This window comes from Arvicola amphibius, chromosome 8 (genome assembly GCF_903992535.2).
Source record: "Arvicola amphibius chromosome 8, mArvAmp1.2, whole genome shotgun sequence".
Taxonomy (NCBI): domain Eukaryota; kingdom Metazoa; phylum Chordata; class Mammalia; order Rodentia; family Cricetidae; genus Arvicola; species Arvicola amphibius.
Window position 1 is genome coordinate 1,585,766 of NC_052054.1, and position 22,201 is coordinate 1,607,966.

The following is a 22,201-nucleotide window of genomic DNA, read 5'->3' on the forward strand; positions in this document are numbered from 1 at the left end:
CAAAACTCTAGAAATGACAGAGACATCTTGCCGACTGGACAGTCACCCAAAGTTCTTTTGTACTGTTGGGGCATCCATCTTCGGCCTACAGGCCCATAGTATCCAGAAGACTTTTCCATGAAGCAGGAAATTTCAAAGGCAGTTCAGTCAGTATCTGCTGTGTCCTGCAGAATGTTTCAAAGACTCTTTCATGAATCAGGAACCCTGAAAGACCATCTCACCTTTAGGCAAGTCCATCAGTCCTCTTTCTGTGGGTTCTTTGTGTTCAGTTTATGCCAACAGTCCAGGCAAGAGCAGTTTCTTGCCCAAATGGCTAACAAAGTCCATAAGGAGCCTCTTCGATGCCCATCTTCCTCTTGAAGTAGATTGGTGCTGCCAGGAGCAGACATATCTCATTGTCATGAAAAGTCCTAAGTTATTAAAACATTAAATACCATATTTTGCAGTCTTTGAAAGATATGAAGAATGTCTATCTAAAATATATCTATGCACATTAGAAAATCTAACTATCATAACTACAAGTTTGACTATTATTGATAACTATCCATTAACAACCTATATACATTACATTTTTAAATGAACTACACAATCACAATACCTTAATCAGTATCAGAAATACATATACATATAACAAGATTGACCTTAAATTTAAATCACTAAAGCAAAATCCACATCAATGCAAATTATTCATATCTATATCATATCCCCCTTTAAATGTAAAAGAACATTATAAACAATATCTGGGAATATGGACGTAGTTATTTCTCTCCAAACTGCTTCCTGCTGAATGGGGACACTGTTAATCAGATCTTTCATGGTGTAACCTGTGTGCCAGGTTCATCTCAGTCATCAGTTGGGTGAAGTAATTTTCTGAAGGTGTTCACAGCAACCTTTCAGGAGGGCGTGGTCTATCATACCACATTGGGATAGAAGCAATCCACAGGGTTTCATTTTCTGTAAAAACAAAAGAAACTCCTTTCCAAAGCATTATGTCCTTAGATCCAAATTTTAAAGTCAAGGCATTTTCACGATATCTTTCTTGGATTAGTTCATCAGCATTTATAAACAAATATCTTTTAGCAGCTGTTGCTTCTTCCTCAGCATTCAAACAATTTAAAGAGAGCATAATAGCATATAGTATCAAGATTTTCTGTGTATTTTCCATCTTTATATGGCTTTACTTTAACCTCTATTTCATTTATTTTTACTTTTATTTTTTGAGACAGGTTCTCTGTATATCTTTGTCCTGGAATAACTCTGTAGACCAGGCTGTCCTTGAACTCTCAGAGATCCACTTGCCTTTGCACCCCAAATGCTGGGATTAAAGGCGTATGATACCACACCTAGAACTCACAGAGATCTGCCTGTCTCTGCCTCCCAGGCATTGGGATTAAAGGTGTGTGCTGCCACACCTTGAAGTCACAGAGGTCAATCTACCTCTGCCTACCAAGTGTTGGGATTAAAGGTGTGTACCACCACAACAAACTACTTCCTTTTTTTCTTTTTCTTTTTCTTTTTTTTTACTTTTAAGAACTTTAATCTTTAGCCTGCATATATTTTTAACACAGTGTAAACCACTTAGACATTTTCTTTGACTTTGAATTTTTCTTTTACTGTATATCTCTCTTTCTGACTACATGAGTCTTTACTTTACCAAACAATATCAGTAGGACTAAAGCTGTGACTTTGGCGGCTAGATCCAGCCCATTCCCTAGCTTTCCAGCCTCATGGCAGAGGTACCACAACTCTTTGGTGGTTCAAGGTCCCTGCCAGCAAGCAAGCTGCAACAGTGTTAAACAACAATCAAAAGCTCCATAGTCAGTACCGCCTGCTTCAAAGAGTCAGAGTTTGCCCTGGCAGGATGGCTCAGAAAGCTGGCATTTTAAAACGACACAGCTTTTTTCCTGCTACGGCTGAAAACCGAAAAGCATGCAGTTAATTTTCATCAATAGCATTTAAGTGTTTCGTAGCCGAACCTCTTAAAAGAGCTGCAATGTTTTGCAGCTGAAGCTGAGTCAGGAAGCCGCTCTTAGATGAGAGTGCTTGCTTGCCAGACCGGAAAAACAGAGCTTTAATCTATTCTTTCCCAAGCTTTCTCAAGCTTTCTGTGGATTCGGTTATCCATGTGGGCGCCATTCTGTTGTGGGGAGCAGTGGGCTGGCTTCCCGCCGCCCGTCTAGCTTATGCCCTGAAATAACAACACATAAATTGTATTCTTTTAAATACTGCCTGGCCCATTATTTTCAGCCTCTTTCTCACATCTTGACTAACCCATATCTAATAATCTTTGTAACACCATGAGTGGTGTCTTACCGGGGAAGATTCAGCATATCTGACCTGGTGGCTTGCTCCATCGCATCTGGCTATAGAGGCAAGGCAATTGTCTGAGCCATCTACCTCACTTCCTTCTTCCTGTGCTTCGTGGTGCTACACAGATTATTAGATAGGGGTTAATCAAGATGTGAGTAAGAGGCTGAAACTAATGGGACAGGCAGTGTTTAAATGAATACAGTTTGTGTGTTGTTATTTCGGGTGTAAAGCTAGCCGGGCAGGAGCCGGGCAGGACGAAAAGCAGGCCTGCCCCCTGCCCACAGCACCACACTACAGAAAGCTTTACAAGTAGAGAGAATCCAATAGAAGACAGAATATCATGTCTCAGAGATTAAACAGAGATTCTAGATCAAATAAACAGGAGAATGAAAAACATTAGAAATACAGGAAAGAAACACACAGAAAATGTGGGACACCATAGAAAACCAAACCTTTGAATTCTAGGCATAGACAAGGGAGAAGAATCCCAAGTCAATAGCATAGGCCATATCTTCAACAAGATCATAAAAGAAAACTTCCCCTAATTAAGGAAAGAGATACCCATACAAATACAAGAAGCATACAGAACAGGAAATAAACAGGACTAGAAAAAAAATCCCCACAGTATATCAAAGTTAAAACACTAAGTATACTTAACAAAGAAAATGCATTGAAAACTTCAAGAGAAAAAAATTTAAGTCCCATATAAGGAAAGCCCATTAGAATGATGGTTGAAACTTTGAAAGAAACTTTGAAAGATAGAAAAGCCTGAAGCAATGAATTCCAAGTCCTAAAAGACTATGACAACCAACCCAAAATATTATACCCAACAAAACTATCTGCCATGATTGAAAGAGAAAGAAAAAACATCCACAACATAAACAACCTTTAAAAATTATATCCAGCCGGGTGGTGGTGGCGCACGCCTTTAATCCCAGCACTCGGGAGGCAGAGGCAGGCCGATCTCTGTGAGTTCGAGACCAGCCTGGTCTACAGAGTTAGTTCCAGGACAGGCTCCAAAGCCACAGAGAAACCCTGTCTCGAAAAACCAAAAAAAATAATTATATCCAACAAACTGAACCTAAGGAAAACACAGAAAACATTATTTCAAGAGAGGAATGAACATAGAAGAGAGACCATGAAAAGAAATATGAAGCCAGAATTATTAAGACACAAAATATCACTGAGAAAACAACAGCAACAACAAAAAGCCAAAAAACTATGACAACTGACATACGTATCTCAATAAAAAAAACTTTATCAATGGCCTCAATTTTCCAATCAAAAGACACAGATTGACTGAACAGATCAAGAAACAAGATTTCTCTATCTGATGTCTACCAGAAACACATATTAGTTTTAAAGATAGGCTCTACCTCAGAGTAAAAGGATAAGCAAAATATTCCAATCAAATAGGACCAGGAAGCAAGCAGGTGTTGTTATCTAAATAACTGACAAAAATAGACTTCAAACTAAAATTAATCAGAAGAGATACAAAGTTCATTCTAATAAAGAAGACTGCTAACTAAGAAAACATATACCCTAAACAAACACTTGCCAAACTCAGAGGTGCCCAATTTCATGAGAAGTCTACTACTGGAATTAAAAACACAGATTAGCCGGGCGGTGGTGGTGCACGCCTTTAATCCCAGCACTCCAGGCAGAAGCAGGCGGATCTCTGTGAGTTCAAGGCCAGCCTGGTCTACAAGAGCTAGTTACAGGACATGCTCCAAAGCTACAGAGAAACCCCATCTTGAAAAACCAGAAAGAAAGAAAGAAAGAAAGAAAGAAAGAAAGAAAGAAAGAAAGAAAGAAGGAAGGAAGGAAGGAAGGAAGGAAGGAAGGAAGGAAGGAAGGAAAGAAAGAAAGAAAGAAAGAAAGAAAGAAAGAGAAAAAACCCACAAATTAACAAAAATCCACTAATAGGAAAAGATTTCAAAACCTCACTTTCTCCATAGACAGATAATCTGGACAAAAAGTAAAGAGGAAAACGTCAGAATTAATTGAGATAATATGTCAAATGGACTCAACAGATATATAATGTGGGAAGTGATGTATGCTGTTAATATGTTTTATTGCCATTAGTTAACAAAGAAGCTGCTTTCGGTCAATGACTTACCAGAGTAAAATCAGGCTGAAAGAGTTATAGAGAGAGAGTAGGCAGAGTCAGAAAGAAGCCATGGAGCCACTCACTGGAAATAGATGCACTGGAACCTTGCCAGTAAGCCAAAGCCACGTGGCAATACACAGATTAGTAGAAATGGGTTAATTTAAGATATAAGAGTTAGCCAGAGGGGCTGGAGAGATGGCTCAGAGGTTAACAGCACTGTCTGCTCTTCCAGAGGTCCTGAGTTCAATTCCCAGCAACCACATGGTGGCTCACAACCATCTGTAATGAGATCTGGCGCCCTCTTCTGGCATGTGGGCATACATGGAGGCAGAATGTTGTATACAAAATAAATAAATAAATCTTTAAAAAAAAAAAAAGAGTTAGCCAGAAATATGCTTAAGCTATTGGCCAAACAGTATTGCAATTAATATAGATTTCTGTGTGATTATTTTGGAAGTCTGGGTGGCTGAGAAATAAACAAGCAGCCTCCCCCAGCAAATATATATAGAATATTTTATTTGTATCCAAGAATAACATTCTACTCAGCAGTACATGGAAGCTTTTCTAAAATATAATACAAATCTTTAAAAATTCAAAAAGATTAAAATTATGTCTGGTGTCCTATCTAACCACAATGTAATGAAACAAAACTGGCAGCAACAAAAGCTCTAGTAAATATAAAACCTTGTGAAGATTAAACAGCCCATTACTGAATGATGAATGGTCAAAGAAGAAATCAAGAAAAATTAAAAACTCCCTGGAACTGAATTAACAGGAAAGCACAACAGGACAAAACTTCTGGGACACACTGAAAGCATTCCTATGAGAGAAATTCATAGCTCTAAGTACCTACATGAAAAAAAAATCAGAAAGAGCACAAATAAATGGTTTATGATACAACTCAAAAAGTTTGAAAAACAAAAACAAACCAAATATAAAGTCAGTCAATGGCAAGAAATAATTAAAATAAGAGCAGAAAGCAATGAAATAGAAACAAAGAAAACAATACCAAGATTCAGCAAATCTAAGAGCTGTTTTGTGAGAAGATAAACAAATGGCAGGGGGTTGGCCCAGTTAACTAAAATAAAGAATATTCTTTACTTATACTACTAGAAATACCACAGGGGATGGCACTATGCCTGAGGAAGACAGACAGCATAGACATGAAGTACTGTACCCTCTGTCCCTCATCTTGTGTCTCATGTCCCCAGTTTGACAAACTGAAGTGCTATGACCCATCTTTAAATATAACTAAGAGTTCTTCCTCCCACGTTCATCCTTTGCAACAAGAATAAAAAGCTTCTACATGGAAAGACTGTGACCCTAATGGGCATCACAATACAACAGTTAGAAGAACAGCTAACCACCATTCAGTCCCAGGACTGAAACTTCATAAACAGCAAGTCCCAGTGTGGTATGTCATGACCACACAACCCTGAGTGACACCTCTTGACCACAGAGCCGCAGGATGATACTCTCTGACTGCACTGTCCCAGGAGTTGTAACTGAACATAGTGTGCTCAAAGTCTGAGTTTGCTGAATGCAAAGCCAAAGATCATAGTCAGTACACAGAAGAGTGAAGACCTGCACTGCCTCCAAGCAGGAACACACAGCTCTCAAAGATGATGTGCTCTCCCTGAACAAAGATACGAAGTTTAGTTGGGCAGTCTATACATATTCATATAGGAAAGGCGTTTGGGGTGGGTACATAGCTTAGTACGTTCAATTTAAGATACACACTTCTGAGCTGGATGGTGGTGGTGTGCACCTTTAATCCCAGCACTTGGGAGGCAGAGACTGTCAGATCACTGGGAGCTCAAGGCCAGCCTGGTCTAGAGAGCGAGTTTCAGGACAGGTGCCAAAGCTACAAAGAAACCCTGTTTCAATAAACAAACCAACAAAAGCAAACACCCCCCCCCCCCAAAAAAATACACACTTCTGGGCATGCTCAGGTATAGTCACAATCCAGGAAGAAAATGTGGCAGAAATGAGTGCTCACATACCTTGTGGCAAAGTTGTAAAAATAAGAAAAGATAAGTACTCTGGGGCTAATCAGCCTGCATCCCAGATGTTTAACAGGGACAGGAACTAGCTGATTTCCTTCACTATGAGTCTCTGACAACTATAGCAGCTAGAAAATCATAATAAAAGGCCATAGGAGACTAACCCCATTTCTCTAGACTCCCTCCCCTAGCCTCACAGTTTCCTAGAAACTGGAGCCTCCTTAATCTTCCCATAAGCAAACAGTCCTTAAACTTAGATGTGATCAAAGAGAGAGCACGTTGAAGAAGAGTTTAAAACTGATTCACCCCCAGACCTTTTGTGGCTGCTAACAGCACAGTGGTCGGTAGCTTGCTTCCTTGGAGAGCCAAAACTAGCCCAGAATTCCCTGCTGAGGGGCTAGAGTGAGGGCTAGGGGGTAAGTGGCTGCTCTTCAGGAGGCCCTGAGTTCAATTCCCAGCAATCACATCACAACCATCTGTAATGAGACGTGGTGCCCTCTTCTGACCTGCAGGGATACATGCAAGCAGAACACTGCATACATAATAAATAATAAATAAATAAGTAAATAAATAAACAAATGAATGAATGAATAAATAAATAAATATGAAAAAAGAATTCCCTGCTAAGTCTAGCCCAACATCCAACCCTGAAAAAAAATCACAAACCAATAAACCATGTTTCTGTTATATTACTAAGATTTCAGGTGAGAACCAGGAGTGGTGGTGCATGTATTCAATCTTAGCGCTCAGAAGGCAGAGACAGGCTGATCTCTATAGTTCAGGGCCAGCCTGGACTATACTGAGAGTCGCACACCAGCCAAGAGCTACAAAGTAAGACCCTATTTCTAAAACTTGGGGGAAGAGGGTTCAATTTCTTGTTTGCTGCCAAAATGTAGTGTTTCATTAAAATAAGCTTATAGGAAAGGTCATCATGCTTGGGGTTGGACCTTCAAATGCTATAGAAAATATAAAAGCCAAGACTCTGGGTAAGAAAGGTGTTCTCCCTGCTCACCAAGGTTGATCTTTGCTGCTAAGTGTTGGGTCCGCAGGGGTCGTACAAAGATGGGGATAGACCACCAAGTCTAATAAAACAGAAGCAAAATTTATTCCAGGAAAAAAATTAAAATTAAAATTAAAAAAGAAATATAACACCATGGGGCACAAAAAGCTTATCAGCTAACTGAAACCACAGCCAGAGATGGATTTTGTAAGGCTTTTACAAAGGTCAGATTCTGAACCCACCTTTTTATAGTAAGGTGTATACTAAGCATTAGGTCTGAACAAAGGACTTTTTATAATCCTGAGGTAAAACTCAGATACAGATTGCCTTACTTTACAATCTTCATTAACAGAGTTTTTCAGTTAAACTAGTGTTGTACTTAATCTACTGTTTCCCTGGTATTTCCAGGTGGTGTTTACCGAAGCTCTGAGCTCTCCCCTTTGATGCTGCCAGTTTCATGTAGCAGGAACAATGCATAACCCAGTGTTGACTGAGGTTCCTGTCCCACCTGGTCCTTCAGTCATTCAGTCCCATAGAAACACACAGAGGTCTACTACATTAATTATAAATGGATTGGCCTATTAGCTTAGGCTTCTTATTAACTCTTATAACTTATATAAGCCCATAATTCTTGTCTGTGTTAGCCACGTGGCTTGGTACCTTTTTTGGTGAGGCAATCACATCTTGCTTCTTCCGTGTCTGGGTGACAATTGCAGACTGAAACTTCCCTCTTCCCAGAATTCTCGTTGCCCTGCCTCTACTTCCTGCCTGGTTGCCATGCCTATACTTCATGCCTGACTACTGACCAATCAGCATTTTATTAAAATACAAGTGACAGGCTACAAACCATTGTCCCACAGCACTCCCCCTTCCTTTTTTTTAAAAAAAAAAAAAAACAAGAACTCTGAATCTAATCTCCTTTGTTTAGTTTTTCTCCTGACCATTATCCATAACAACTTTTAACCAACGTTCTGAACAAAGGCAAGCATCCATAGTCCATTTTTGGGAATGTGGGTATAGTTTTCCAGGCTACTTCCTGCTGGTTGGGAGCACTGATAATCTTATGGGGACCTAAAGAAAATTTAGAATTATGATCAAATCCTGACTGGAGTATCCGATGAGGCTTGATTATCTCAGGCAGCAGTCTTTGAACTGTTGTGAATGTAGAACTCAGACATCTGGGCCATTCCTCCTATCAGAGATTTCTCCTTGAACAAACCTGATTTTTCTTAACACAGAATGAATCCATAGTCCCTCATTTCCTGTGGAAACAAAAGCAAAACCTCTTCTCCAAAGTAACATACCTTTGGACTTAAATTTTTAAAGTCAAAGCATTTTCAAAATATATATATTGGATTAATCCAGCAGCATTTATAATCAAATGTCTTTTATCAGCTTTTGCTCCTTCCTCAGTCATCAAACAATTTAAAGACAACACAATAACATACAGTATTCAGACTCTCTGTGTACTTTTCATCTTTACGTGGTTTTATTTTAAACCCTATTTTATTTTTAATTTTTGGCTTTTTGAGACAGGGTTTCTCTGTATCTTTGGTTGTCCTGGAATTCACTCTGTAGACCAGGTTGTCCTTGAACTCACAGAGATCTGCCTGCCAAGTGCAGGGATTAGAGGTGTGTGCCACCACAGCCAACTACTCTTTTTTATTTTAAGGACTTTATCATTTTTCTTTTTTTCTTTTGGTTTTTCGAGACAGGGTTTCTCTGTAGCTTTGGAGCCTGTCCTGGAACTAGCTCTTGTAGACCAGGCTGGTCTCAAACTCACAGAGATCTGCCTGCCTCTGCCTCCCGAGTGTGGAGACTAAAGGCATGTGCCACTGCCTCCCGGCTATCCTTTTTCTTTTCTACATATATATTTTAAACACACTGTAAACTTGCTTTAGAGGAAACCAGGAACGCCATGGTACCTCATGAATCAGGTATTCGCACCTGGCGCTGTATTGTCAGAAGCTTCTATCAGTTTGTTTTGAGATATGAAAATCTACTAGCTAAAGTGTAAATATAGGGAAAATGAAGATGCAGAGAGGACGGCACTGCAGTTCACTGGGACTGAGCCCCTGCAGCCTCAGAGGCTAAGGTCATTCTCTCTGTGTCTTTGAGTCTTCATTTCTCGAACTCACGTTAAGTCACATACCTGCGCTGAAATATTTCTGACAAGAGCAAGCTAGAAAAGAATGAAAATCTGGGCTGGAGAGATGGCTCAGCGGTTAAGAGCACTGGCTGTTCTTCCAGAGATCCTGAGTTCGATTCCCAGCAACCACATGGTGGCTCACAACCATCTGTAATGAGATCTGGTGCCCTCTTCTGGTCTGTAGACACACATGCAGACAGAACACTGTATACATAATAAATCTTTAAAAAAATCTTTAAAAAAATGAAAATCTTTCTTCTTCTACGTCCTTTCATATGGGCTGCTACCAGAAGGTATGGTACAGATTTAAAATTCATCTTCTGCCAGGCAGTGGTGGCACGTGCCTTTAATCCCAGCACTCAGGAGGCAGAGGCAGGAGGATCGCTGTGAGTTGGAGGCGAGCCTGGTCTATAGAGCTAGTTCTGTAAGACTTTAAGACAATTCTGAAGCCATTTCTGACAATTCTGAATCCTCTCAGCCTCTGTGCCATAGTGCTTCCCCTCCTCCCCTGGGAACCAAGGACCTAACAGGTACACATGCACGTACTCAGTTCCTGAACAATTACCCATATAGGTATGTTTTGATTCAGTCCCCTGGGAAACGGGGTCAAAATGACCTCTTACCTCATCTGATCTGGCAACAGCTCTCCAGCCAATTATTGGTAATAGCCCTTTCAAATAAGCCAATCACAACCCCCCTTGCTTCTATGGCCTTCTCCTTTAAAAGTAGCCTGTACCAGCTAGTCGGGGGTCTCTTGGCTTCCCGAATGCTGAGGGACCCTGTCATGACAGAATTAATAAAATCCTCATGCTTTTGCATCGGCTGTGGTGGGAGAGGTGGTCTCTGGGGGCGACTCCTTCTCAGTGTTTGGACGCTAGAGTCCAACAGTTCCAGGACAACCATGACTGTTACACAGGAAAACCCTGTGTCGAAAATAAAAAAAAAAAAGACAGGATTTATCTTACCCTAGTAACCATAGATGCCATAAACCAACCCCCCAGAGCCATCTGTTCTTGGAAACGTTCTTTTTCCTTTTTCCATTGTTTCAGAACCCATTTTCCTTAACTGCCTGGTCCCATTTTTGTAAACATGTTTACATGCAAAAGCTGCTCTCTATGGTTTTGTCCTACAAAAAGGGCTTGAGAAATTGGCTTGGGGCTGGTCTCAGGAACCCTGCCTTAGGGGGACACAGCAGCTGAACTGATTACAGAAGCAAGATCAGGTAGTTAAGGGAAGTGGGTACACAGAGAAAAAGGCTCTCCAAGAGGGGCGGGGGCGGGAGAAACGGGTCAGGGCGGGGACAGACACGCCTTGGGAAGCCAAAAAATCCAGACCTTCCCCCTCTTCCCCCCACAGTTTCCTCCCCTAATTTAGAGAAGGCTGACAGGAAGAAAGGCATGGTTGATTAGTCCACAGTTGTGTGATCTGGTTTCATACTTGCCTAGCCAGCCTATCAGGGAGCCTCAGGCAGGAGAAAAAAAGCTAACAAGGGCTTTGGTAGAAGCTACCAGACTTTTGTCTCAAGTCAGGAGGGTCAAGCTGGCTATCTTGGAAGTTTGATACCTTTATGGCCTACCTATGGTCCCTTTCCCTGTCTGTCTGTCTGTCTACCAGGGAGTCCATCTAGCCTATAGCCCCTCAGCATTCTAAGATACCACCTTTTTGAGACAGGGTCTCACTGTATAGCTCTGGCTGTCCTGGAACTCACTCTGTTGATTAGGCTGGCCTTGAACTCAGAGATCCACCTGCCTCTGTCCTGCCTCCTGAGTGCTGACCATCCAGCTTCAATCTTTAACTTCACACACGAACTTTATGACTCTGAGCCAAGCATGCCTCCACTCCTCAACCCTGACCAGATGTATCTACCTCTTCTTTTTAAATTTTATTTCGTGTGGATGGGTGTTTTATCTGCCTGCATGTCTGTATATTACCTGTGTGCCTGGTGCTCAAGAAGGCCAGAAGAGGGTGCTGAATTTTCTGGAACAAGAGTCAGAGATTGTGAGCCAACATTTAGGTTCTGGGAAATAAACCTGGATTCTCTGAAGAACAACCAGGCAGTGGTGGTGTACACCTTTAATCCCAGCATTTGAGAAGCAGAGGCAGGCAGATGTCTAAATTCAATGCCAGCCTGGTCTACAGTGTGAGTTCTAGGACAGCCAGGGCTACATAGAAACCCTGTCTCAAAAGCAAAACAAAACGCAACAACAAAAAACAAAAAAAAAGGCAATGTTAACTGCTGAACCACCTCTTCAGCCCCTAGCCTTTTTTTTTTTTTTTTTTTAATAAAGAAAATAACCTTAGGGCAGCGTTTAATGGACCATGTCTTTAATTTTGACACTTAGGAGGAAGTGACAGTGAACCTGGGGCCTATAATCCCCTATAGTTCCAGACTAGCCGTGGCTACATAGCTGATAATAAAAATATTTAAAATTTCTTTTTGTACTTGTAGCTATGAGTAATGTCCTGTGTTTTGCTTCTATAACCTCACATGAGCTGAATACCCTCTCTTGGTAAAAAACAGAATATTACAAAATAATTGTCATGTCATAGTTTCTGCTTGTGTATCATGCTCACTCATGGGCTTAGTCATGTTGGCTAAAATTCAAACCCCTTCACCTCATTTATTGTCTGTAGGTTAAACCCACCAGTAACAGAAAAGGTAGAAAATGATGCTGGGCAAACTATAAACGTGAACACGCAACCCGGGTGAGCCGCTCAGAGCGTTAGCTCTGCCGTATCTATCAGTAGGTTTGCAGGCGTAATAAAGATGAATTCTCCACAGCGTGAGAGTGAAAGACCCATGCAACAGGGCTCACATGGAGGGGCTTTTTATTAGGGGAAAGGAAATGGGAAAAGGGGAGGGGGGAGACCGGCCTCTGATGACAGGAGTGGCAGAAGAGAATAGGCAGATGGGGGGGGGTGGAGGGGGACGGGGGGGGGGGTGCAGGGGGGGGTAGGTGGGTCAGACACTCTGGGAGTAGGGGAGAAAGGGAGGGAGAGAGATGGAAGGTGGGCAAGGCACACCTTTTAAAAGGGAACATAGTAAATGTGCACAGGAGGTGCCCTTAGTGGCTGCAGCTGAGGACGAATTGTCAGGACCCCAAGGGAGGACCAGTACAGATGCCTGAATACTAACACGCACCCTGTGGTTTGGTTTCAAAGGTCTGATATGCAACATATGGAAATGCTGTCTCTGAAAGAAAAAGGAGTAAAAGGAGGAGGAGGAGAAGAAGAAATAAAATTACCTTAAATTGAGCAAGACCAGGAGTGTACTCTTTTTTTTTAAAATTTTATTTTATATGCATTGGTTGTTTTGACATGGGTGTTGGGTTCCCTGGAACTGGTGGTACAGACAGCTGTGAGCTGCTGGGAAATTAACCCCGGTCCTCTGGAAGAACAACCAGTGCTCTTAACTACTGAGCCATCTCTCCAGCCCCCCCGGAGTGTACTCTTAGCACCATGTTTAGAAACGAGCTGACCCCTCTATGAACATATTTGTCACTCCAGTGCTCTCGTTGTCTGCTGAAATTATTCTTTCTCCACTCTTCTTGGCTGTGCTTAATTTAGCTCTGCATACACCAAGATGGGAACCCGCTGCATTTGGTTACATTACCAATGTTGACATGAAACTACAGCTTTCACCTCAAATGGGGTTAAAATTTGTTCCGGACGCAGCAGGTGACACACACCTTTAATCCCAGCACTCAGGAGGCAGATATAGGTATCTCTGTGAGTTCGAGGCCAGCCTGGTCTACAGAGCGAGTTCCAAGACAGATTCCAACGCTACAAGCAAATGAAATGAAAATGAAAAACAAACAAAAAATTTATTCTGGAGCTAAATTTGAGTGATCATAGCTTGGGAACAAATATTCAGGTCTTCTCAAGTACAATGTTCCATGGTAGAAGCAGTTTTGTGGAGCTTTTACAGTAACAGAATAAAGAAAATTTAAAATCTAGGTATTCTAAAAATGTACTGGTGGAGACATCAGTCAGTCACAGGCAGAGAAGTCTCACCGATAGGCCCCCGAGCCATCCGAACGCATTCTTAGCCTTTTGATTGGTGGAGAATAGCATTCTGTTAATGCATTCCAATCGTCTTTACCTGTTTTACAGGATGTTAGGTCTGACACAAAGGTTGGGCAATAAGGGGCTAAAGATAACGTAAGAGAAATAGTATCAGCAACATTCTAAACTCTTTAAAACACAAAAACCATTTTGTTAGTTGACCAGGCTATGAAAACAGCTTCCTTCTGGGAATTCTGGTTTACACCAGCTAATATCACACTTTTGCTTTGTCTTTCCATTTCCCGGGGATCCTTTCCAAATCCAAGACACAGGACAGTGAGTATGGGAGCACCCAACGGTGTGAAGCATTTCCATAAGTTTGTTTCTAACGCTTATTCTCAACTGTATCCGTTAATCTTTCTCTTCCACAGAGTTCTGAACATCCTTTAACTGCGAGAGGGCAAGTTTCAAGGCTCTGTGTTTGTTTACCCCAACCTCAATTCTCCCGCAGGACAGCAGACCCTCCCTTGGAAAGAGAAGAGGAAAACAGCAAACTCTAGCATTAATTATGATTAACAACCTTACTTAGGATGTATACGTTACTTGAAAATAAGTAAACGATAAGAAACTGTCTTTGACATGACACAACAGAATAGAACCAAACTACAGATCCCAGCCTTGGGAAGCCTGCTTGCCCCTCGCTCCACTGAGGAGGAAATACACTTCTGTTCTCCCCCAAGAAATGACCACGACCAATATCCACTTAGACAAGTTGTTTGCTAAAGACAAAACCGTCTTAAGAAAAACCTGCAAATTTTTTCAACTTACAAACTAAAGTTTCTCCTTTATATCCAAGCGCTGAGAATGTCCCACCCGCCTCAACAGTCTTAGGATCTAGAGTCAACACCTTAAACTCAGATATCCCAAATATCCTGAAAAAGCGTCCGATCTCCCCGTCCCCGGAAGTAGACACCAGCAGCGGAAGGCTGCGGTTGGCCCCGCCCTCCAGCATCCTGCGTTCATTTCCGCCTCCTGTCACTCTTCCGGTGCGGGGACCCCATGGCTGCTCCCGGGCCGGTGGAGCTGGGCTTCGCCGAGGAGGCACCGGCTTGGAGGCTGCGCAGCGAGCAGTTCCCGAGCAAAGTGGGCGGGCGGCCCGCGTGGCTCGGCCTGGCGGGGATGCCGGGGCCCGGGGCGCTGGCGTGCGCGCGCTGCGGCCGCCCGCTCGCCTTCCTGCTGCAGGTGTACGCGCCGCTGCCCGGCCGGGACGACGCCTTCCACCGCAGCCTCTTCCTCTTCTGCTGTCGCGAGCCGCCGTGCTGCGCCGGCCTGCGAGGTGAGCGGCCCGCCCGGGAGCAGGGCCGAGGCTGTGGGTGCCTCGGGTCAAACCTCGGAGTGGGATGAGCCGGTTGCTGTGGGCATTTCGAGTCGGGTAATAGAAACTCTCTCAGAAACGTGCCCCTACCTACAGATTTTCATAACTCATTGTTAGGCATGCTCTCTTCCCGGTTTTATCCCCTCATCTGTAAGAACTCCTCCCTGAAAGAGAAAACCCCACGTTTTCTCTTTAAATAACACTTTTATGAGGAGGTGAAGAAGGTTCAAGTGCTTGGATTTTGTTTCACTGAAAACCTTTATACTTTCCACACCTCTTCGTTTCAGTTTTTCGTAATCAGCTACCGAGGAAAAATGTGTTTTACTCATATGAGCCACCTTCTGAGACGGGGGCTTCAGACAGTGGAGAATGTGCGTGCCTCCAGCTTAAGACAGGAGCCCATCTCTGTAGGGTTTGTGGCTGCCTGGGCCCTAAAGCGTGCTCTAGGTGCAAGCAGGCGCATTACTGCAGTAAGGAGCATCAGACACTGGACTGGCAGCTGGGACACAAGCAGGCTTGTGTACAGTCAGGTAAGACATCTGTTTCCAGAAGTTTCGGTGCCTCGGTCAACCCATCAACCCACAAACATACTTTAGTTTCTGATTAAAGTTGAAATTAGAAAACAAAATACTTCAGAAAGTTTAAGAACTGGTAACATCAATACTTTAATAATGAAAGTGGTGTTGTTGAAATCATATGGACAGCTTTGAGTATTGGCTTTTAGACTCCCTAGTCAAAAATACAACCAGCTAAACACAGTAGTTAACAGCAGTCATGTATAGTGGCACTGTCTTTTGGTCAATGGCACATACACCCCTGATCTGATAAGAATGAATTCTTTAGTGACTTGGTAGACTGATCTCATCACTGTTCATGCTTGGGCTAGTCTCGTTGTGTACAATATCCAGTACTTTGATTACAAGTGACTGTATTAACAGTTGGTATATTTATTGTACCATTTAATCTTACTTTAGCCTAATATGTATTTTAAAAATATTGAGCCAGTGATGGTAACACCTGTCTGTAATCCTAGATCTCAAGATGCAGGAGGAGTTTGAGGCCCATCTGGCCTACACAGTGAGATCCTGACTCAAAACTAAGCTTGCTGTGTTACAGGCAGCAGCTTTATACATTTAATGCCCAATACTTCACTCGATGCCTGGTGTCAGGCTACACAGTGATTGTCCTAGGCCATAGTGACTGGTGTTCAGACTGATGAAATGCTTTAGAAATGGGAAAATTTTAGATCATCTTAAAACTAAATGTTTATTAATGATGCTAATAACTTTCTTGTAGATCCTTTAAACCAGACAATTCCAGATCACAACTTCCTGTTTCCAGAATATGAAATTGTAACAGAAGCAGAAGATGAGATTATACCTAAGGCCGTAGAAATGGAAGATTATTCTGACGTTACAGAAAGCATGGGTAAGGACTTAGCACATAAGTTTTACAGTGCTATGACCGAATGCACTTGAGCCTCCACCGGTGTCGGTGGTGAAGCAGCGTCATGGGAGACTGTAGATGGCACAGTAACTGCAGGACGTATGACGAGGGCCCTCGGTAACAGTCACTGTCTCTGGAGTGCATATCCTAGGGCTGTGTCGAGGCTGAAGTAGTGACCAGCACACGTGTGATCGTGAGTCCAGCTTTCACTGTCTAAGGTTGCTCATGCGGGCTCAGAACACACTTGGCCTGTGCTTCCAGGGCGGAAACCAAGTTCTGGGTATCATGTGTTTGAACAAAGAACTTAAGTTTTATAGTTTGATTCTAGATCTTGCTGACAGTAGGATTTCAATTTCTAAACCACAAGGTCAGGTTTATAGAAACTATATTAGACTCAGTTATTGGTTCATTTGCCATTAAGCATTAAAAAAAAATGAATGTGAGAGTTGCTTGGTTCATGCTTGGTAACAGAACACACAATGGGAAGAAGGCACCCAGGAGTCAGGGGCCCAAACGAGTAAATGTCTTGTGACTGTTAGAAAGGTGAAGAGGCAGGCTGGAGAGATGGCTCAGAGCTGAAGAACCTAGGAATGGACGCCACATGAACTACCTGATGTAGGTAGGTCATGTCTACTCGTGTATACTGTTGATCACGTTTTTACAAGTGGCAAGTCATGAAAATGTTTTCCTTCATAAAGGAAGTTAACAGGAGGGATGGCGTGCTCAAGAGTTGTGATTGTAGGGCCTGACAATCATTTATGAGTGAGCATTATATAAGAAGCAATCATAAAAGTAAACAGTTGAATTATATGTCTACATAATTCTACATGACTTCAAACCAGTGATTTGACAGATGTGTATCTAGTAAAATATATTTCAAGAGTGGGGAAAAAAAGCAATGGGCGTGTTTTTCTAGGGAAGCATGTCCTCACGTAGGCCAGGCTGGCCTTGAACTCTGCCTCCTGATTGCAAATATTACAGGTGTTACACATTTTATATCTGATCGCTGTTATTTTATTAAGTAAATTGATATATTTGGTCTGAGAAAATTGTACAGATTTGCAGAAAGTAGGTCTGAATTTTTATTGGAAGATGGTAGCAACTCATAAGTACTTTATCTATAACAAAGATTTTAAAATCTTTAGATTTTTAGAAATTGTTAGATCATCTCATTTATAGTTGGTACTCCAGATCTATAAAATGATCTATTTAGAGAGATAACTGATTCCAGAACTATTGAGGAAATAAATAACGAAAGAAAGTAGTTATTATCAGAAATTGAAGAGGTTAATAGTTAAGAATTCAGTTCAGTTTTCACACCTTTAACCCCAGCACTTTGGGGGCAGAAGCAGGTGGATCTCTGTGAGTTCAAGGACAGCAAAGGCTGTTATACAGAGAAACACCGTCTCTCACACAAACACACACACCCCACCCCTCATTTGTCAGTGGATCCTAGTGGTACAGACCTACAATCTCAGCTAGTCAGTAGGCTTGAGATGAGATGATTTTAAGTCCAGGGCCTTATAGGGCTACCAACTGGGGTCAAGGCAAGCCTGAACAAATTCATGAGACCATATTTAGACGAATAAAAACAGGATGGGCTTTGGAACTTTGCCCAGCGTGTATCAGGCTCTAGATTCAATTCCTGATTCAGAAAAGCAGAAACTTCATTAATCATCAATTATTATCTGTAAGTAACTGGCGGAATCTTGAAATTTGATTTGAAGCTAGTTCTTCATACTTAACAACTACAGCACTTCTACTTTTGTGGATGTTCAACATTCACAAGATAAACATTTTCAGAATGCTTCCCTGAAGTTACTGTCCTAGCTGAAAATTAGTTTGGGCTGCAAGGAGAGATTGGGAGGGAAGGAAGGGACAGGGACACCTGTGGAGTAGCTTAAGGCTTTGCTTCTTCCCTTGAGAGAACTCCAGTGTGAGGGAATGTACATTCTCCATGCATCCTGGCTATTTATGGCAGGAAGTGCCATTAATTAATGCCTACCCCAATTTATCAAAATGGTGACATTGAATTTCAGCTCATCCGACTCAGGATATCAAGGTCGTATTTTGATACATGTTACCACACTTTGTATTGGCAGCCACTGGTCTGCTGGAAAACTGGCTGTGGAATAGGAAATGGCACTGATGGGTGAGATGGGAGGAAGCTTGAAGGAAGAATCCAGATGGTTTGAGCACGGCAATGATGAGGACCCCACTGCAGGGAGCCCCAAGACGCACTGCTCTAGTGCTGAGCCACCACTCACATTTTAATTTGAAGCCTTATTCAATATAATGATCTATAATGATTACATGTTACCTACAAACAGGCACTGAAATTACTTGAACAGAGGATCTAATTATGTTAATTAGGTTCTCCATACATTTGAATGGCTAAATTGTGGGGATTATCCCAGTATTCCGTAATTATTATGTTGGGTTTTTTTTTTTTTTCCCCCAGGGAGAATACCTGAGGAAGAACTAGATTCCATGGCAAAGCATGAATCCAAGGAAGATCACATTTTTCAAAAGTTTAAATCCAAAATAGCCCTTGAACCAGAACAGGTAAAATGGGATTTATACCTCTTCACTGTGTTCTCAAAACTTATAAAACCAGTATGATTCACGTGCCCATACACTGTGTACACATTATATATGTACAGAATTCTAAAAAAAAAAAAAAAAAGAAAAAGAAAAAAAAGCATAAACAAAAATCCCTAAAGGCAACTTCCTAAACACACTGGAGCAAGTAAACAACCAGGGTAACACGAAGCTTTGGTCTGTCTGTAACACTAGGTGGTTTTTAGCAATGGTGATACAAGTTAAAACAAAAGAGAGGAAAAGCACTCTGAAGCTGATTATAGTGAATTTACCCTTTTTAAAACAATTATACCAAACACTATGTCTGACTGCATACATATCCCTTTTTAAATATTTAAGGATCTTGACTATACATGAAGCCAAGTACTGACTGCTATGGCAACATTTTGTACGTAGACTCACACAGTTGTATGGTAATGAATTATTAACTTTGTTTACAATGCAGTGATAGCACTGAGATTCCAACACTGTGGGGCCAGTGCCTGCTGCCGAGCCAGATGATGGAGTCTGGTCCTGGGGACCTACATAGAAGAAGCAGTTGACTCTCGAAGGTTATCCTTTGGCCTCCACGAGTGCTGCCATGTGTACACACACATTTTAATTGTTTAATGGCTTTGAGGTTTGGGTGTTGGTAGTGTACAGAAGCACACAGGGATCCTCTCACTGATCCTCAAACCATGTTCCCACAGGGAATTCTTAGATGACATATACTCCTTGTTACCTTCTAGATTCTCAGGTATGGAAGAGGTATTAAACCCATCTGGATTTCTGGTGAAAATATCCCTCATGAAAAAGATATTCCAGATTGCCCCTGTGGTGCAAAGAGGATATTTGAATTCCAGGTATGACCTTAAATAATGACTTTTTAAGAAAACTGGACCAAAATATAGGTATTAAAATATTATTCTGTCTTCTCCCCAGGTCATGCCCCAGCTGCTGAACTACCTCAAGGCAGACAGACTGGGCAGAAGTGTGGACTGGGGCATCCTGGCAGTCTTCACCTGTGCTGAGAGCTGTGACCTGGGCATTGGTTACACAGAGGAGTTTGTGTGGAAACAGGATGTAACTGATACACCTGAACAAGGGTTAAATCCTTAAAAATGTTCCTTTTGCCTCAGGACCCCACAATTCCATCTCTAGGACTTTATCCTAAGAAAGTAGTTACCAAAGACTTATAAAAGTGTAAAATTGTTGCTTGATACACTATTTACAATGTCTCTGTATTACTAAAACAAGTGTCCAATGAGGGGAATTTCATTTTTTGTATATCCATAATGAAGGGTGATATAGGAGTAGACATACATATATGTGTACATAGAAATATACTGGAGAGATGGCTCAGTTGATTGTAATTATTGTAATTGTAATTTTTTTTTTTTGCCTGTGTGTTATGTGCACCTCATACATGCCTGGTGCCTTCAGAGGCCAGAAGACAATGCTGAGTTCCCCTAGAACTGGACTTAGACACTTGGTAGATGCTATAGGGGTGCTGGGAATCAAGCCTGGGTCCCTGCAGGAGCAGCCAGAGCCAGCTTTCCAGCTATTAAGAGGGCTTGCTACTCTTCCAAAGGAGCCAAGTTCAGTTCCTAGCACCCAAATCAGGAAGCTCGCAGCTCCAGAGGATCTGATGACCTTTTCTGGCCCCTGTGGGCACCCAGTACACGTGGCATAGCTCATACAGGTGCATAAAACATACAAATAAGCAAAAACTAAAAACTCAAGAGTATCTGGGAAGGAGCCCTGTGTTTTCCTTCTGTAACCTGCCACATGGCAGTACTCCCCACCTCCATGTGGGTTAAAGAGGGAGGGAGGGAAAACTGGAGCAGTCGATACTATCTAGTTCCAGAACAAGGAAAAACTGAACTTTGTTAGTCTGAGTAGGATGAAGGAGCCAGTAAAGAAGTCGTGGCACTAGGCTTGGTAGGAGCCTGGATTTAAGAAGGCCCTTCTTCACGTGGCCTTGAAGAGCCAAGGGGATCGCTGATAGAGACTGAGAAACAAGGGCTTTGTCTTTCCTTTACAAATACTCTGCACAGACTGCGTTCACAAGGACTGAGGAAGGTGAACAGAGAAGGAACTGTCCCTGGAAGCAACAACCTGACTGAAGGGAGGTCCTGGAGCCATCTTTCAGGTATGGGATGTTCCATATGGTTCACTGCCAAGCCACGTGGCCGAATCTTAAGATGTGAGCAGGGCTTCCAGTCTTCATCCATTCACAAGTGAATTCCTGTTATCAGACACCCACACTGAGACAAACCTGAGAACGCTGTGTGTCATCCTTCTCTGGCATCCTTATTCACCCTGGTTTGTTTTTGAGACGGGGTTTCTCTGTATCTCTGGCTGTCCTCGAAATAGAGATCCACCTGCCTCTGCTTCCCGAGTGCTGTCACCCTGAATCTTAACCTAGCAATCTCCTAAATTTTAAGAGGTTATATCACATTCTGCTACCATTGACTATATGGCTATAGCCTATTAAAAGTCCTGGCTTATGAGTTCATACCATACACAACCATTTAGAGATTCCTACAAGGGTCATTTGTTATTTATTTATCAAGCTACTTTTATGGAAAGATGCTGTTCATTTTTACTTGAGGTAACTAAAGCACTAAGAACCACATACAACTGGTATTATAGCACACAGCCATGGAAGGCAATGGCATCAACTTGTGGCAAACATGTACAAACACACCTAACTCAGGAAAAGACCAGGACAAGAGATGCCAAGTCTGACTTCACATCCCAAATTATCAGTAATCCTGTCCACTCAAAATGTATTACAGAAGGGTCTGAATGCTGAGACTTTTAAAAGTCAATATACTAAAGTATAAACAGCAAAGGCTATTACTTGGGAACATCCCCAGGTGGTATGGACATGAATATACCCAGCCAAGTGCACTCAGGAGTACAACCTTGGAGGCCCAAGGATTCAAGGCCGCCTCAGGCCACAAACTGAGTGCCTGATCAGTCTGGGCTAGATATAGCAAGATTCCCTTCTTACTACACTATCTTGGTTGGTTTTTGTCAGTTTGACACAAACCTAGACATATCTGGGAAGAAGGAATCTTGAGAAAATAGTTCCATAAGATTTACCTGTAGGCTAGTCTGTGGGATACACTCTTGATTGATATGGGAGAGCCCAGCTCCATGTGGGTGGTGCCACCCCGGGGCAGTGCTCTCTCACAGCCACTCTTTAGTTCCTACC

General features: G+C 42.1%; 1 protein-coding gene across 2 annotated transcripts; it reads left to right on the forward strand.

Moving 5' to 3' along the window:
- Positions 1-14,617: 14,617 nt before the first annotated feature.
- Pdcd2 (programmed cell death 2) lies at positions 14,618-21,373 on the forward strand. 2 transcript variants are annotated; one of them, XM_038338730.2, is made up of 7 exons: positions 14,618-14,710; positions 14,798-14,913; positions 15,240-15,482; positions 16,249-16,380; positions 18,860-18,963; positions 19,728-19,841; positions 19,921-21,373. In XM_038338730.2, the coding sequence occupies exons 1-7, from the start codon at positions 14,637-14,639 to the stop codon at positions 20,095-20,097; spliced, it is 960 nt and encodes a 319-aa protein (XP_038194658.1). In that variant the 5' UTR covers positions 14,618-14,636; the 3' UTR covers positions 20,098-21,373. The 2 variants fall into 2 exon arrangements, with proteins under 2 accessions (XP_038194658.1, XP_038194657.1); XM_038338729.2 differs by having other exon boundaries at positions 14,618-14,913.
- Positions 21,374-22,201: the final 828 nt, after the last annotated feature.

Coding starts and splice junctions, on each gene's coding strand:
- Pdcd2 (XM_038338729.2), top strand. CDS start 14,637: ATGGCTGCTCCCGGGCCGGTGGAGCTGGGCTTCGCCGAGGAGGCACCG. Junction 18,964..19,727: donor TAGCCCTTGAACCAGAACAG/GTAAAATGGGAT, acceptor GTTACCTTCTAG/ATTCTCAGGTATGGAAGAGG. Junction 19,842..19,920: donor AGAGGATATTTGAATTCCAG/GTATGACCTTAA, acceptor TCTTCTCCCCAG/GTCATGCCCCAGCTGCTGAA.